Source organism: Anguilla rostrata, chromosome 12 (genome assembly GCF_018555375.3).
Source record: "Anguilla rostrata isolate EN2019 chromosome 12, ASM1855537v3, whole genome shotgun sequence".
In the NCBI taxonomy this organism is placed as follows: domain Eukaryota; kingdom Metazoa; phylum Chordata; class Actinopteri; order Anguilliformes; family Anguillidae; genus Anguilla; species Anguilla rostrata.
Genome location: NC_057944.1, coordinates 30,706,392 through 30,724,811, shown reverse-complemented (window position 1 = coordinate 30,724,811; position 18,420 = coordinate 30,706,392). Strand labels below are relative to the sequence as shown.

At 44.9% G+C, this 18,420-nt stretch overlaps 1 protein-coding gene and 1 long non-coding RNA gene across 3 annotated transcripts; one reads left to right on the top strand and one right to left on the bottom strand.

The window, feature by feature from the left end:
• Nucleotides 1-2,352: 2,352 nt before the first annotated feature.
• calm3a (calmodulin 3a (phosphorylase kinase, delta)) lies at nucleotides 2,353-13,900 on the top strand. Its single transcript, XM_064301316.1, has 6 exons — nucleotides 2,353-2,724; nucleotides 5,352-5,382; nucleotides 7,125-7,268; nucleotides 8,427-8,533; nucleotides 9,434-9,569; nucleotides 12,113-13,900. Exons 1-6 carry the CDS (start codon nucleotides 2,722-2,724, stop codon nucleotides 12,139-12,141), a joined length of 450 nt encoding a protein of 149 aa, XP_064157386.1. The 5' UTR covers nucleotides 2,353-2,721; the 3' UTR covers nucleotides 12,142-13,900.
• Nucleotides 13,291-17,591, bottom strand: LOC135235633 (uncharacterized). Of its 2 annotated transcripts, none has more exons than XR_010324420.1 (2): nucleotides 16,947-17,591; nucleotides 13,291-14,156 (listed from the first exon to the last, which is right to left on the bottom strand). It is a non-coding gene; the product is annotated as an uncharacterized LOC135235633 (long non-coding RNA). The 2 variants fall into 2 exon arrangements; XR_010324421.1 differs by lacking the exon at nucleotides 16,947-17,591 and adding an exon at nucleotides 16,750-16,938.
• Nucleotides 17,592-18,420: the final 829 nt, after the last annotated feature.

Below are 18,420 nucleotides of genomic sequence, written 5' to 3'. Positions count from 1 at the left end.
ACCTCTTAACATTGCCTGAACAGCTTTCCTCCTTTAAAACACTCAATTACATTTGCACGTTTACTTAAACCTCAATCCTTAACTTGACAGAATACCGGTGCTAAAACATCTAATAACTGAAGAAACATCGGCGCTCAGGGTAAAGAAATTGCATCAGCCAAACAGTACAAGGTCAATTGCCTGTTAATTCAATCAATAATTGCGTTAACTGAGAAGATTCCATGGCTTAATATGAGCAAGGCGCAGAAGGAAAACGAAATGTGCACACACAAAACCCTGACAAGCCATCGCTAGCTTGTTTTAATTACATATTTTGTTTTAACTGAGGAACATTCCATGGTTGAAGCATAGGTCAACCTTGTGACTACTAACACATACCTTAAACAAAATTTAACTCTGCAAATGACCATCCACACAGTGCTTTAACAATCACTGACACATTGTTTTTAACAGACCACTGAAGCTGCAGTGAGATCAAGACGTGACTAACGACAGTTCCTTAAACGAACTTTTGTTCAATGTGCCAAAATGCAATAGAAATGTCCTTTGAAGACTTCAGACAAAAAGCCAGCTAGTTAAATCATTTTGAATTGTTCAATGAAAAGCACAAAGCCTCGCTGATGTAACACATTTTGCCTGCCGGGATAAAATCCCCCCTTTCCCCCCCCAAAAAAAAAACATCTGTTACAAAACAAATCGCAACAGTTTAGCTAAGAGGCATCTGTCAAAGTCTCTCTCACTGGAGGTTGAACATAAATATTATACGTAATAATCCAATACCATCTTTATAATAAGAGAATAGGTTTTTTTTTTTTTTGCTATATCCGTAAAATTGAATAATGTATTGCTACAATTAAATGCTGCAAGGAAAACTCAAGTCAATACTTTTTTGGTGCATCTTGAATAAAACATGTTTCCATGCAGAATTAACAGTAGTCATTATCTTTCTAACATGAATAGTCTTTATTTACTCAGACTTCTTGAAACTTTTTTCCTTGCCTGATCTTGTTCACTGACGTGTGATTTAATGCTAGCACTTCCCGGAAGTTCAGGAACGCTCTCCTTCATTCGTGGCAAAAATCAAATAATTCAAGGCAGTGTCAGCAGAGTCTATTATTGCACTTACGGTCATGATATTCAGGTGATGTCCCTCATAGTTCCACATAATTTTCCATCACGCTGTGAAAGCACTGGTTGCTAGCTGACTTTGCACCTCTTCCTTTATTAAAGACAAACAGCACAACGCACAGAATCAGAACGGTAAAGTTTGGACGCTACTTGCATAGCCAATGAAAGTTGCCGGGTACCTTTGTTTACTTTTTTTTTTTTTTTTAAGTACTATTAAAACTGACATGAGAAGTGTCCTTCATGTGGATAAAAACAATTAAACATAAACAAAAAAGGAAAAAAAGTGTCAAGAAAAACCAGGATACATACGTCCGCACTTTAAACCCTTTGCAGCAGGCATGAAATATAACAACGTAAAAAATAATTATTATAATTGTTCCAATATGTTATATCGAATTATATCTAAAGGTAACTAGCTTTCACTCAAAATGCATGAAAATGCCGTGAAATTGTAACACGCCTGTGGAACTGTAAATTTGCACTAACATATTTTTTTCATGCAATGTATTATTATTATTATTATGCTGAAACTGCAAATAGTATTTGTATATATAAACCGCATTACCAATAGAGTTTTTAAAACGACTAATACAACCACTCCTACTATTATCATTTATACAAATGGTAGGCAACCACCGTTAGTTCATAATTATTGTTAATCACAGTAAATTCTCGCTTTCATCACATATGCTAAGACTGCTTATTTCAGTAATATTTTATTGGACACCATGCTTAAAACTCTGAAATTCGTATTAATTACACTTTTAGAAATCGCGGATTAAAAGTAGACTGCGCTGGACTCCAGAACGGTGCTACCCAATTTGACGCATTGCAGGTAACAGTTAACCAATTGCCAAAGCCCTTTCTTTTTGTACAGCGTCTCTCAGCCAATAGGAATCTGTGTTGTATTTCCGGAGTTTAGTCTTACTTTTTTTAACCTGCGCCTTATTTTTGGCACAGTTAGTTTATGACACCGTGGATGTAATTTTAATTTACAGGTAAAACTGAAATGATTTATGTGTTTAACAAGCACATCTTTCATAAAGCTAAAAGTGGAACTGATTTCATGTTCCGCAGTACATCAGTAAAGAAAGGCATTGCACACATAAATAATATTGTTGCGCTAGCAGGGTAGGGGGGCAAGGAGTGGTGGAGCAACCATAAAAACTGCCTTTTGCGCACTTGCAGTATCTCTACGCGTACCCTGCAACTAGTGCAACGGGTCGACTGATTATTGCTGAGCACTGTAAGTCACGGTAGGGTCGTTTCAGTAAAAGGCTTCTCGAAGTCAATAGACCTTAAATATATTGGCATTATCTGGCGCACTCTCTCTAGTTGCAGTTTCTGAGCAAACAGGTTCGTGTGGGGTAAATGATGTCATCGAGCGGAGGGATATACGGTGGTACAAATGGCTAAAGGAGCAGTGAGGAGCACCCGACTTCTGATGAAACTTTGCCTGCAGTGAAACCTTCAGCACAACGTTACAGTAAGCTGAATCCTGCGGTGTACGTAGAAGGTGTAGCCAAATACAACTAAAGGCTGCTCTGTTCTCCTATTTCCTTCACCGATTTTTGAGGACCGAACAGAAAGAAAATGGTAAGTATAATATTTGCAGCCGTTAAAAGCGTTGTAGCAAGAGATAACACCATGTTTTGTTGACGGTTAATCTAATTTATCCGTGTCTGCGATTTGCACAAGACGTTGGCGAGGGCTTCCGGCCATATGCGGCGGTGTAAATGAAGCTTCTGAATAGTTGTCTGTATTTTTGAACGAGCCAGCTATGCAGAAGCATAACTGGGGATTGCTTGAAGTTGCTAGCGTTAGGCACAGTCTCTTCTGAAATATAAATTTAAGAACGTATAACGAAAATATGTTGGTACTATTGGGTGTCACTGGCGAATGTCTTGATACCATTGCCATGCATGTTCTGCCAGTGTAGAGCGTTATGCAGCAAGCCAATAACTCGGGTCTACGCGGTAACGTTTTTTTTTATTTATCCTCTTGCGTGCCGCTAGCCCGAACGTTCGCTCCGGTTGTCGGTTTGCTGGCTTGCTCGCATTTTTCTGTGGTTACTCGCGCTGTATAGCACTGTACAGCTGGCTAACGGTACCCGGCTGACAACACGTAGATCAGATAGACTGTCCTTTGAAGTGGGGATGGGCTCGGGCATATGTCAGGACGGTTGCGCGGCGATTCAGTTGCTGCCTTTCTGGTTTTGACTAGGTATAGTCGAACCACACTGTAAGCGGTTATTCTGTTTGGGTGGTTCACTGGCGAGCCAGATTACGTATTTTAGTTGTTTAGCTAGCCGTTTGGCTTATTAAAAATGACATCTTTGCATAGTATGCGTTGCCTCTGTAGGGACTCTAGTGTACCGTTGCATTCCCCTCAATTAGCTAACCAGCTAGCAGCTGTCGGGAGAACCGTGTCCGTTAAATACCCCGTTTATCGTTGGGATTCTGCTGTTCACCACTTTTGGCTATCTGTAGTTAGCGCCTGGTCCCCGCTTAATTGTGAACAGGAGCGGCAGTGTATTGTACTGCGCTGCGCTTGCCATTATGTGGAGGGTAGTTTGGTAGATGGCTGGGGCTAGTATGGGAGGGGGCGTAGCTAACCTCTCTTAGTAAGTGGTGTAAAAATAGACAGATCCATGTCTCCCATGCATCTAGCAAGCTAACGTTAGTTAGCCATGCGTCAGTGCGCCGTTGGCCCAGTCCATCTGCGGTGAAGAAGATGAATTAATGGTAGTATTAGCTAGGCGGCTAGTTCTCTATAGCTCGTCTGTTTGCTGTTACCATCTTTTAATAGCTCAGGGGGGAACCCACATATTAGAAGTTTAGCTAGGTCTAGGTTGCTTTGGTCAAAGATGTTACCGGACAAACTTTGGGCTTATTTGAAAACATTTCAGCTATAGCTGTAATGTTGCTTTATTTTATGTCGCTAGGTTGAACCAGCAGGTCATACTGTATGAGCCATCTGATAAGCTAGCGAGCTATTGAGAAAATGTGGCGTGCAACAAGCTGTTTTTCTGTCACATGTAATACGCATTTTCTGTCTCTTGTACAGCTCCCTGATGTTCATTAGCAGATGCAGATTAGATGTGTGGTTTATCTACAATGGATACTTTAATTCCAATAGATGTAGATAAAACCCATCGACGATGTTGCAGACTGCACCATGGCTGTAACTTGCTGCAGCTTCGGTTCCCCCCTACGTTCCGCAGCCCAACACCACCCCCTCCCCCCTCCCGCATTGAACCAAACCACGTTTGCTGCAGTAGGCTGACACTCGGTCTGCAGTGCACCCTTACAAAATATGAATGCGAATTAAGAGGCCCTGCCTCATGCAGCGTTAAGCGATTGACGTTATGCCTTTGTCATCACGTGTTTCACCCTGTAGCGAGTAGCTGTCATTTTCAATAATAATTTGTTTTTTTTATCAAGATTTGGCCTCCCAAACACCCCGACAGCTGATCAAGATGTTGAATGAAAATGATTTTGCTACGATTTCTGCAGATTGTGCTGAAGTATTCACCATCTGCTAAGCGCATATTAGTGCTCCGTTTCAGTACTTTATCTTCTTTAATGGGGCGACGTGAACTCACATGGCAACGACCAACCTTATGTATAAGTACAACCAGTGTTTCGTCACGTGCTTCCTGGGGTGGCACGATATTACCATGTTTGGTTACTGCCTATTGATTTAAAGTGATATAATATAATAAATATAATATAATATAATACACACACATAATTACAGAAGTCACTTCTGATTAAAGTGGTTTTGAGAAAATAACCATCCTTGAGTTTGTGTGGGTTGGCTGCTCCATCTGGCATGAAATGCTGAATAAAGTGATTGCTCTGGAGACTGTGAATTGCAGGTAAAAGCTTCAAGCATTCCCTTGCCCTCTTCATAGTAACCCAACAATTTCTTGTAGCCGAGCAGCATTGGCAAAAAAAAAAAAAAAAAAGCATCAGAACGTGGAAGGACGATCGTTTTAAGTGTGCCACGTTTATGACCCCGTTAATACCATTCTAATTATACTGCGGTGCGTGTATTCCAGGCCACAGAGTATTTATACTCGTCCTTCAGCACACTTTCTGAGGCTGAAGTGGGTGCGACTGGCGCACCGGCGGAGGGAGCTGTCCCGTCCCGTCGCGCTGACTGCCTCTGGGTCTGTCCCCTTACCCATCTCACCTCTCTGTCACCGCTTTCCCCCGCAGGCCGACCAGCTGACCGAGGAGCAGATCGCCGGTAAGTTGCGCACGTCTGGGAGGGGGAGGGGGGAGGGGGAGGGGGCGTGGTCGATGGCGCAAACGACTTGGTACACGTTTGCACACCTTCCTCGCAGTTTGAATTTCCGTGCGGTGGGGCGTACCATACATCAGTCCTGTGTGGACACAATGTCTGATGGTTTTCAATGTGTTTGGGCGCACAAGGGATTAAGTTAAACTTTTCATCAGCCAAAGCAGTGATTCCCAATCATGTTCCATGGAGGTCCGAGAGTTCGCAGGTTTTCTTCTCGGCCAATCAGTATACCTGCTGATTTTACAATTTGGCACACCTTCAATCAGAGAGGAGGGGAGTCAATCTGCAGGTGTAGTGATTGGTTGGAAAGAACACCTGCATACTCTCAGCCTCCATGGCACATGATTGGGGATCACTGAGCTAAAGTATGGTTACCCAGATCTGGCCCTCAAATCTGAATCCAGCCCAGGTTTTCTTTTCTCCCAGGTAATTAACTGAACAGTTAGTGCTACTGATTGGCCACTTTGTCGTCACACCAGCCTCCCATTTAAAGGGAGGGTTGGAAACCTGTAGTTCTGGGCCCTTGAGGACCGTGATTTCAGTAACAGGGAGCTAAAGAGTCCAGTCATTTCCACACACCTTAATTGATTTCTGATTGAAAGTAAAGCCAAAAAAAGCCTACAGACACTGTGGCCCTTCTGCAAGGTCTTTAACACCTTCGACACCTTTGCTGAAAATTGAATTCTCCCTCCTCTGGAAATCATGTAAATTCCCATGGTACATATACTGCAGTATATTTTGAAGAGGTGCTGTGGTATGGCTGTATTGTGGGGCTGGGCCCTCACCTGACCAGACTCAAGGTTAGCTTGGTTTCTTGTTAATATGCATGGGCTATATTGTCACACGGGTTGGAATACATGTAGCACCATACTGTCTGGTGCCCTGAACACCTGGCATTGATGAAAAAGTGTGAATTATTGGGCTTCCGGAGATGTTGGTCATGATCGTTATGATGCACCTGCTGCCAAGAACTATAGCTGTCATGCACGTATAATCCATGGGAAAACGTTAATTTATCTCCTTGCATGCCTTCATATCTAGCTGGGTGTTTGTTAAGGTTTATTTTTGTTTGTTTTGTCCTTCTGTTCCTGAAAGTCTGTGTCGCAAGGCTGGGTCGGCAGCATAGAGGGCAAATCTGCTTGCACGTCCTTATCCGCTTTGTTTAATCTTAAAACGCCTCCTTTTTGCGAAACATTCCCTTTGCTCTTTATTCACTTAGTTTGGGTCAGAGTTTGAACTTGACCCATTTACCATGCGCTCAAAGGACATGGTACGTGCTTGTTTATTTACCTATGCTCAGTGGAACATGAAATAGACCATGACAAGAACTATCATTTAAAATCAGTTTGCCGGTGAAACGTTCTTCGGACTGGCCCTGGTATGTGCTTCCAACAGATGTCACTAAGAATGAAGCACATATAGGGAAGTCTGAGTCGAGTACAGTGACATCGAATTTGGCTTCAGGAGGTCAGTCTTCCAGGCATTCTGTAACCCACGATCAGAAGTCAGACTGAGCCGTATCGGTAAAGTTCCAGTTTACGGTCTTTCGGGATGTAATCGAAAAACTCAACCGGTAAAACCAACGCATGCCCGGCGGGATGCTCAGAACACCCGAGACCCAGCGACTGACCGACCAGCGGTATCGGCCGTTAGCAGTCCGCTGATCCCGCCCGTCTCCTCCTCCGCAGAGTTCAAGGAGGCGTTCTCCCTGTTCGACAAGGACGGCGACGGCACCATCACCACCAAGGAGCTGGGCACGGTGATGCGCTCGCTGGGTCAGAACCCCACCGAGGCCGAGCTGCAGGACATGATCAACGAGGTGGATGCCGACGGTGAGCCAATATCTGCTCGCAGCACAGGGGTGTATCACGCTGAGGTTCGGGTCATTACATCACGGGCATTGAGCAGACACACACACACAGCTTTTTAGCACTTTTTCACATTCTGTCCATTGTACAGCTAGATTGCATTACATTACATTTATTTAGCAGACACTTTTATCCAAAGCGGCGTACAAAAGTGCATATCATGGCCATTGGACAACTACAAAGCACAGGTTCAATAAGGTACGATACTTATTTCTAGCCAAGAACACAGTTCAGTTCACACAGTGAACACTATTCTGACCTAACTTATGCCAAGCCAAACTAGGGAGAAGAACAAACTACAATATTAGGACAAATATAAATTACAAAAAGCGCTGGAATGGGGGTACATGTAACATGAGTGTCATGAAAGGGGGGATTTAAAGTGAAATGATACAGAGTGGTGGCAGTTAGTCCAGGTATAGTCTGAAGAGATGCGTCTTCAGACCACGGCGGAAGATGGGTAGTGAGGGAGAGGTTCGAAGAGGAGGGAGAGGTTCGAAGAGAGCTAGATGTATACTGGGCAATGGAGGCAAAGTATCTCTGCTGTGTTTCAAGCCGATGTCTCTGGCTTTGTGTTTGGTCTGAGGGTTCCCACACTGGCTGGGCCCTCAGGCCAGGGACCGGTATGTTTCCTAAGAGCACATACACTACAGGCAACACTCATCACACCATTATTCCATGTAGTAAAATGGTGTGCATTGGCCAAAGCAGTGTCTGTTTTTCATTCAGAAACTCTCATACCCACTGAGCGTCAGTATTGCTGCCATTTAGCTCCTTCATTTCATATAACTATTGCCCAGTATGTTCTAGGTGAAGTTCAGCTATTTGCATATTTGCATTATTCCCATTCTGTCATCATACCAGTTTCCTTTTATCCTGTGTGCAACCTAACAAGATTGAGGATCTGATATTTTAAAGAAGTGTTAAAGTGCATCTGAATATCACAAAAAAGTAAAGTGCATGCTCAGCAGTGATTCAAATGAAAAATAAAGTGCAGTTTTATTGGTTTATTAATGTGGTTGAAGGAATAGGTAAATGTTTATGGTATTATCTTTCATCTCCTAGCCCACCTAAAATGTTACCGCACATTAACCACCCGCTCCCTCCCTGTTCTGCTCCCAGGCAATGGGACCATAGACTTCCCAGAGTTCCTGACTATGATGGCGAGGAAGATGAAGGACACAGACAGCGAGGAAGAGATCAGAGAGGCCTTCCGGGTCTTTGACAAGGTGAGGGGGCGGGGGCGGGTTCTGACTGGCGCGTTGGCACATCGGCCCCGGACCACGTCAGTTTGTTTAAATGGGTAGGTCGCTTTCTAACCCCAGTGTGTGCATATGTAAATCTGTCCTCTCTCCGTTTTAAGGGCCGGTTTTAAGTGTGCCTGTTCCAGTTGCCTGCCAGTATAGTTGGACCAGGACAAGAGGAGTGTCACCCCGTTTAACTTGTGTGGGTGGTGCTGTAGGTTAAGAGAGGCTCCCATACCGGGGTCCATAACGAGGCCCCGCAGAGGGCTGGTGAGGCGCTAGATACTTATGTGTATTGTAGAGATATTCATCATTGTGAAGTGTTTATCAGTTGGCAGCTAAAGGGCACTTAGACACAGATTTTTACGGTCTGTGACACCCCCGGCCATGTCTTCAGGCCAAGTGGCAAGACCTTCTCCCTGTGCGCGCGCGCGCGTGTGTGTGTGCAGTCTTACTCTGAGCCTGCACAGATCCCTCAGTGCTGTAAAGCCCAAACCATACATTTTTTTTCACAAGCTTGTATTTTCATGCCTTCTTACCATTCATGACTTCAAAATGACCTTTAATGTACCCACAATGCCTTCATTTAACTCGAATTTGACAGAACCCATGGTGGTGACTTTTGCTTTGTAAATCTGTCCATCAAAAACTAGATGGAAGACATCTGTTTTCATTGGGCTGCATTTTGTGGGAATGTTTTTCTTACTGCGGCAGATTCTTTAACGTCGACCCTGTCGAAAAGTTAAGTATGAATCCGGGAGAAACCCTTCAGCGTCTGATTATGGGGGGGGGAGCGAGACGAAAGAGCTGCGTAACCTAGCGACGGCGTCCTGCCACACCCAGGCAGGGAGGTGCGGAATGAAAGCCTGTGTGTGCCCCCCGCAGGACGGGAACGGCTACATCAGCGCAGCCGAGCTGCGCCACGTGATGACCAACCTCGGCGAGAAGCTGACGGACGAGGAGGTGGACGAGATGATCCGCGAGGCCGATATCGATGGAGACGGACAGGTCAACTACGAGGGTGAGAGTCCCAGTACCTGCGTCCGCTTCCGTCTGTCTGTCTGTCTGTCTGTCTCTCTGTGCTTCAGACCTGGGTCTGACCTGAGTAACTACTGGAAACATTTTATCCCATTAGAGACCAGTAAATATCCTGCAGGTGAAAGTTTATTTACAGTACACTCACAGACAGGACAATTTTTTTTATTCTTATTTCAAATACTCCGTTTAAAACTACTCAGGAAATTCTTGGGTATCTGCTGGTTTTTAAAAATTGCACCAGTAAGACTGTTAAGTAAGAATTTAAACTGCATCATCTATGCAGGTCTGATGTGTGGATACCTTAATAGCCTGTGATGACTACACCTTTTTATGGACTTCTGAGGTCTCGTACAGTGAGTGTGTCGGTTGTGAAGAGCAAGACGTGCGTGTCTGATCACAAAGGGGTGGAAGCGTACCTCATGTCAGCCTTAAGCTCAGCTCTCCTTTCACAAGCTGCAGAATGTGGTTAGGAAGCGGTCTTGTGATTTGTCATGAGCCGTAAACAAGTGTGACTGCTCTTCGTCAGCGTAAACCCAATACAGCCTTACAATAAACAGGCTCAGGAGCAGGAGATGCTCGCCAAACGCTGTGATTAACGGGGAGAGCAGCTACTGTTCCTGACGCAACGAGCAGGGCCAAATTATACCCTTACGTCTGGCCTTCTGCTCCCTGAGAAGGGGAAAACATGATTCAGCTTCATCAAGAAATAGAATTCTAGTCTGCGTCTGCAAAGTGCCGGCATATTTTCCACTCATGACGGAGTAATAAGTAAAAGCAATAATATTTTTAGAAGGAATAGCCCATTACACATCAACATGGCATCTTGTTTATAAACTGTGGTATTAGCAGCGGCCTGCTGGAGGGCCTGTAGGACAGTGTATATACACAAGAGACAGTTTAAAGGGAAGGGGTGCGCACAGCTTTTGGGTACGTGCATTTTGTTGGATCAGTGCTGTCCCGCTGCGGATGCACTGGACCAGTTTACGCCGTTATAAAAGACTAATCCCAGATCAGTACTACGGGTTGAGTTGCATAGCCAGCAAGCTCCACTGAGTTTAAATTTCCTTCTGCTTCATTATTCTCAAGCACAAAAAGTCTAAATCAAGTCGTTTTTATGTCCCCCCCCCCCCTCTCCATATGAAGTTGGTCCTAGATATATTTATCTCCTTTAATTAGCCCTTGCTTTGGTTAAGTGAAAGGGTTTTTTTAAATGGGGTTGCTTTTGATGTATGGCTATTTTTATGAGGAGTACTGGCTCTGGGGAGACGCGGGCTTTTCATAGCCGGCGGAGCCGAGCGCTCGGCTGTAGCAGGGAGCTGAGCTGGGCTAGCTTCAGTAGAGGAAGAGCGCTCGGCTGTAGCAGGGAGCTGAGCTGGGTACTTCAGTAGCGTCTGAAAGGCCGGCATTTCCACCATGCGGAGTTAAAAAAGCTGGGATACCCTTCACCAGCAGGAGAAGACGTGGTTAGCAGGAGCTGAGCTGTAGGCAGGTTCAGTAGGGAAGAGCGCTCGCGTAGCAGGGACGTGAGCTGGGCTCAGTGCTGTCAGTAGAGGAAGAGCGCCGTTATGACTAATCATGGAGCTGACTGGGTTAGTTGCATAGAGCAAGAGCGTTACCGGCTGTTAGCAGGAAGCTGATCAGCGTTAGTCTTCCAGTAGAAGATGGCTCCTGTATATCTATTAGCTGCTGGGGTAGTTCAAAGGGAAATGGGGCTTTGTTAGCAGGGAGTACTGGCTGGGAGCTTCAGTAGAGGAAGAGCGCTCGGCTGTAGCAGGGAGCTGAGCTGGGCTAGCTTCAGTAGAGGAAGAGCGCTCGGCTGTAGCAGGGAGCTGAGCTGGGCTAGCTTCAGTAGAGGAAGAGCGCTCAGCCTCGCGGACGGTTCTGCGGCCATTTCGTGAGCCGGCCGGACCCCGGTGCCTCGTGGCAGGGGAGAGGGACGGACACGCAGGCAGTCTGAACCGGGGGGGGGAGGGAACTTCACTTTCCGCCCCCACCATCCGTATGAGTCACAGGGCTGTACCTGGCCCGTACAGGTGCGCTGCTGGAGAGGCAGGCAGTCACCGTCACGCCCGCCCACGTGACGAATCGGCTGACCGGAAATATGCTCAGCAATAAAAGCGCTCTGGTCGGGTTAGGGCTTCACAATCTTTCAGAATTGTTTGTCAAGTTTTCCTCATGCCTCACAAGCATGTAATCTAAGCTAAAACTCTGAGATGCTCATGCTTTTTTAAGGTGGGTTTCTCTAGAGTGCATTTGCATTGCTACAGTCTGAAACGAGGTTAGTCCTTAAATGCTACCTGAGGATTTCCAACGGTGGAAAGCTTTCCGAGTGGGCTCTGTGCCTAAAATTTGCATTGGCTGATTTGGTCAGTTGTGACCTGTGTCCTTTACTATCCTTTTGAAATGAGACCTAGAGGCTTGAACTTTCTCTCAAGGAGATTTGTAATATTGTGTGTGTGTGTAAATGTGTATATTTGAGATGATTGCATGTACCACACATCTAATTCTGTCTTTTTTTTCTTGCAGAGTTTGTGCAAATGATGACTGCAAAGTGAGGAGCAGTTTTCTTTATCTTACATTGCCTGTCCTCCTACAATCACTCTATAAAAAAAACAAATCAAACAAACAAAAAAAGCTACAAAAAAATCTTAAATGTTAAAATTCTGTAAATGTGGTTCGAATTCAACCTACTTCTGAGGCATCTGACAGCTGCAGAATAACCCCACTAGGAGGCGCCAGATAAAGTCTGATCTGCATGAGCTCTCTCTTCCTGAATAAACCTACCGGGTCTCCCAGACGCCCACCAATTTTTTTGGCGAGAAACCCCAGAAAAGAATGACACTCAGAGCAGGGGGGAGGGGGGTTGGAGGGAGGGAGGGGTTTAAAAAAAGGGGAGGGGTTTAACAAAAAAAACTAAATGAAAAATAAATAATGCTCCCGACTGAAAATCGACTGACAGACGCCTTCACCTAAAAAAGAAAAGCATCTTTTCATCTGAGCATTTTTCTGTTTCGTAACAATCTTTGCCAGAAGCACAGTGCTGTATCCCAATGACGGACGGACGGACGGACGGACGGACACTCGTGCGAGCGTGCACACGAGAACCTTGCATGCACCTTTTCTGGCGGTTTCCCCTGCCGCCGCGGGGGTCCCGGTTTTTCGGTTGAGCGGAGACGACGCTCTGTGTACAGACAGGTTTATACGAGTGCGCGTGTACAGTGTGTGGCGAAAAGCGTTGGCACACGCGCGGGTGCCCGGGGGCGTGCGCCTGGGGTTCGGCCCCCAGCGTTCACGAGCAGTGCGGAACGAACAGATAAAAACGCTTATAGTGGGCTTGTTTTACCCTTTGGTTTTTTTATGGCTACTTTCCCCCCCCTCCTCCTCCTCCTCCTCCTCCTGTAATGTACCTCTTAACATAACTGCAACGTCACGCTTTGGTAGCGCAGTGTGTGTTCGTGTGGATGTACAGATGCAGAGCATTTAATAACGATAACATTGCATTCAGTGGACAAGAGCATAGTTGTAAATATCTAATCCACAAACAATTATAATACAAATGTAAATGTTATGCTTTTAAAATGTGCATTATATATTAAATGTGTTGTAAACTTTGCATCGCCTAATATTAATATATTATAGTATGGCCTGTGACTTTAATTTACCTTTTCCCTTTGTTATTGAAATGTGCCATAATTGAGCCTCACTTTTATTTATTTATTTTTTTTTGGCAAGATGACTTTTAGTAAATTAGACAATACTATAAATATATATATATATTATACATACATATATTTGCACTTTTATGTACAAGAAACTGTTCAAAACTGTTCTGATCAAAAAGTGAAACCAAATTTTGCTGTCGCTGCTGCTCCCGTCTCTTGCTCTAGTTGTGGTTTGTCAGGTCCTGGTGTCAGGCGCACTTCTCCACGCTCCTCTTCCTCAGACTGAATGCTTCCACTGTGGAGGGATATTTTGGGGTGGATGGGAAGGGGGGTGGGGCTTAAAAAATGTAAAGCTTTCCTGAAGTGGTTTTCCCTCGTTAGATTGTAATTTTGAGGTTTTCACACGTCTGTTAACTGCGAAGATGGGGAAACGAGTCTGTCGAACTGCAGCCTCTAAACCGTGTTGAAGGGAGTTTCTCTGGTCCCTGCGTTCTTGAGGGGCTTTGCCCAGTCTGGTTTCTGCAGTGAGGGGGTTGGGGGAACTAAGGGCCTGACCGTAGCTCTTCAAGTATATGGAAGTTTGCGTCCAAACTACTACAAGCTGTGAAATATCAATGTTTTCCAATAAAATAAATAAAGTTTACTACCTTGATGTTGGCTTTGGCGGTCTTATTTAACGTTTCTCCACCTGGGGTGCGTTCAAAAATGGGAGCGCCACCGGCGCCAGTTTCCACACGCATCGGCGTGCGGCTCGTGTGGCAGTTGATGGTCGCCATGGTCGCCCCGGGCCGCCTCGCTACACGGCTGACCCTGGTCACTGCGACTGTATTCGGCGACGGCCAGAGGCAGAGCTGGAGAGTGTCAGTGTGACCGCTGGCGTTGGCGTTGTTTGGGTCATATGGTTAGACCTGAATACAAGCAACCCGTTCCATTGCAATACGGGCATTTTCACAGACACTTATCCAGAGCAAATATTTTATGTATATATACGTAGCATCTTTATACAGCTGGACATATACGCTGAAGCATATTTAGGTTAAGTACCTTGCTCAAGGCTACAATAACGGTGTCCTACCTGGGAGTCAAACCTGTTACCCTGGCCAAGAGTCAACTGAACATGTGTACTGCTGAAAGGGCTGCTGGGTAAGCAAAGGGAGTTCACCCAAGCATAATGACAGTGAAACCAAAGTTCTACTTGACAGCACCTCCTCCCAAACTGCAGTATAACAATTCTCAACATTATTTGCATTAATGACTAAGATTTATCAGCTCTTCTTAATGAAAACTGAATGTAGCCTTGTCACTACTTTCTCACTTCAAAAAGCTGCAATGTAAAAATACTTTTTAAACAATTACCCGATCCCTTTATCCTCTGCTTTAGATTCACCAATTGCAGCCTTTAATGTTTTTAGAAAGAAGCATGAGAATCCTAGATTGTGGTAATGGTCATTCGTACAGTTCAGAAACATTTTTCATATGTTCTCCCATTCTTTACCAGAGCTTCTCACAAGGCATCGACTTGATGAATCCTTATGAATGGTGACCACCGTCTTTTGACGATTTTGCCATACAGTTGATTCACACAGCAATTATGCATGTACTGTAACTTAAAAATTGTAAAATGGGATCCATATTTAGCTTTATATTCAACCCCTCAAATTTTAGCGTGCTTATGGCACCCCATACCGCCTGATGACGTAATGGGTGCCGTTCTAGATGCCACCACTGGGTGGTGCCGTACCACAAAACTCAAATGAGCAGCGTACTTTACGCTTCTCTGCTTGATGTTAAAACGGAATGTTATAATAATATGACATATTATCCTATATCTACAATCTGTGTGCAGGTAGAGTTGAGGACTACTTGGTCCTGAATTTCACAACTAATATGTAGAATTGTGCCTGCTAACACACACTATGCAGACATGTAAATGGAGAATACACAAACCAAAGTAACAAGTAGACAAACTCCAGTCAGACTTAACTCAACTCCTAACTCATAACCTATGTACACCTATCCACTGTCGCTCACCGCACTATAAAGAGACACAACATTGCTCTCACCCAAAACTCAAAGGAAAATTAACGGACAAGTCTGACTCAAAGCTGTAACCACGTCCACATCCTCCCGCGCGCAAATCTCGCTCCATGTACCTAATCCGCAGATTGCGACCTGATGACGCAACGGAGCAAAATGCACCATTGCGTCCCGAGTCTTTACTGACCTCCTGTGTTTATCTTAACTCAGCTACAAATGGAGGAGGAAAGTGGTCCCGGTGCCACAAGGTCATCAAATTCAACATGATTTTGCGCAGTGTTCATGGTGTGATAAATGGGTCTGGAACTCACGATTCGGTGAGCAGCTGGCAGAGCTGGCACGTAATATCCCATCAGCCACTGCCATTCACCAGATTTACCGGCCCAATTACCGCGCCAGTCGCCTCCACACACTTACCGTCTTTACAACAGGGCCCTCGCCAGCGTCTATGGAACATTCTCCCTTTCGCTGTTTACCACCACACACTCTCTGAGAACTGGACAAACGAAAGCATAGTACGTGCGTCCCTGAGGGACCTGCATGCTCTGTGGAATGAAAACCAAAGATGCCGCTAGTCCATGAGAAAGACTGTACAGCATGGTTGCCATTTATGTGCTGAATCCCCATAGTGAAGAACTGATGGAACCGATGGTAGGGAGGACGTTCCGCGCCCTAATTTGACACAAGCTCTCATCTTTAGCGGCACGCACCAACAAGGACAAAATGAGATGGAAGAAGAAAGAGACCGTGGGAAAAGGAGAGAGGAAACTCAGATCTGGATGTTTTCCCAAAATTCCGTGCAGGAATGAAACGTTGCCGCGGCACGGAAACGCAAAGATGCGCTGATGGATATGTGGTCTTGCGCCGAGACAAACGAGCGCCGGCCCCGGAGGAGGACGACTCGGGCCTAGATGGGCAGCGCTGCGTGGGGAAATGGATCCGCGCGCCCGGCCACTGGTGCCTCCCGGCAGAGGACGGCAGGTCACGCGTGTGCCGAGCCAGACACCGATCACAGTCCATTACCCAACCACGGACTCCCCGCGCCCCCGTTTCCCCAAACCTGGCTCCGTCTGGGAACCCAAACAGTTCCCAGATGTGGTGCTTCGAGGCATCATGAAGCAATGAAACACAAACCACCGACATGTCTGCACTGCACAGAAAATGAACGGGAAAGCAGAACTAATGTTTTAATTTCCATTGATATTAGGCTTGCTCTTCATAATTGAATGGCTGTTAGGGTTACTGCTTGTAATTTCCTGGATTTCATTAGGTATTAACCACAGCAGGCTGTGGTGAGCTTGATTTTGGTTGCATAATGACTGCATATTTTATGCATGTGGTAAATGCCAAAAATTAAAGGCTTTAAAGGCATGTTTAAGTTTTGGAAAATACTGGTATTGTAGCCTACTCGTCATCTCACAGTTCATTGTTGTACACATGCTGCGAACACCTTGAACACTTTACATTTAAGATGTAGTATTCTTTTTCAACAGAGGACCAAGCACACGCGCTTCTAAGAAACAATACGAAGCCCTTGTCAAAAGGGAAATTAAATGCTAGATTCCTTGATTTTTCACTCAGGAGCCGATTCTACCCAAACTGTAACCAGAGAAAATCATCTCAATTTTAAAAAGAGGAGAAAAAATACGCTGGTTGCTTACTCGAATCACATTGGAACTATTACAATACTTGCCATCCTTCAGCAGCCCAGACACTTTCTGAGAGCTTCTGTCAGAACTTTGCTTGTGTTATTATAGCGAAAGGCGCAGCCATCTGATCGACGAGGCTCGCGCGTCACACAGGTGTTTTCACTTTTTTTTCCAGACCCGTCACACCTGATGAAGCTGTCGGCCTTGTCAACGGAGACGTGACCAACTTCAGAAATGACGTTGGAACAGTTTTGTCAAACAAATTAGATTATAGTGCAGTGTGACAGAACGCGCTGAATATGTCTGCAGGTGCTAGATACATAGTGACTGTAGAAATTGATATTCCGTGTGTAGGGAATATGAAGAAGGCAATTTCACCAAATAGAAATCAGGTTTGGGATTAATTAGCTAATCAACATAGTATGCAAACGAGCTTGTTAACTATTTTAGTAAATGGTATTTTATAAACAAGCTGCTTCAGCTGAACGTTATATGGCTTTGATATCCAGCTAACAGTGACGGAATAAGTAAAGTTTGTTAGTCAGCTATTTCACAGACAGTCCTGAACTCAACTATAAAGTTTAGTCTACAGTGTCCAAACATTAAGGGGAACGGCGTTAGTGCCTCTGTAACAACAGTATATGGTGAACAGGAAGGCATTCTGGTAATTTAGAATTACCGGTCAGTAATGTGGTATGATGTGCTGCGTTGGAATTTAATGACGAGCGAACAGACTTTTTACTGTCTGTATCCGCTGACTGCTAACTGTCTGCCATTGAAAGCTGGTTCTGGCTATAGTAGCCTACTTGAGATCTTCAAACATTTGTTGATAAATTACGATTAAATGGACCCCTTCCACAGCTGAGTCGTGGTTCCCAGAAACGATCTGGCGCAAGGGCAAAATGCACGAAATTCTGTCACCCTTTTACAGACCACAGGCAAAACCTGTTCTGCCTTGGTTAGCATTGAATAAATTGTTATTGGTGTGCGTGTGCGGATGTTTGCATGTCAGTTTTGCTACTGCTGCACAGGCTGTAGGCTAATAATTAAGATTTGCCAGATGCAAATGGTTTACACCAGTGGTCTCCAACCCTGGTCCTGGAGAGCTACAGGGTCTGCTGGTTTTTGTTTTCACCTTAAAATCAGCACCCAGTTGAGACAAGACACCAGGTGAGTCGAGTTAGTGTAATCAACTGCTCTAATTGATTCATGAAGTGCGGAGTCACTACGAAAACCAGTAGACCCTGTAGCTCTCCAGGACCAGGGTTGGAGACCACTGGTTTACACAAATTGACCGCTTTATTTATTTATTTTTAGATTGCACTAAATTAGCGTTACTATTTTCACACTAAATGCTAAAATATGTTCCATTTTGAGCTCATGGGGTTAAAAATTGAGTTGTGCCTAGTGTTTATTTGTGCATGCTGCCGAGGTTCTTTTCCCCTAAATCTGACTTCCACTCAAATACATTGAGAGGTGAAATGAA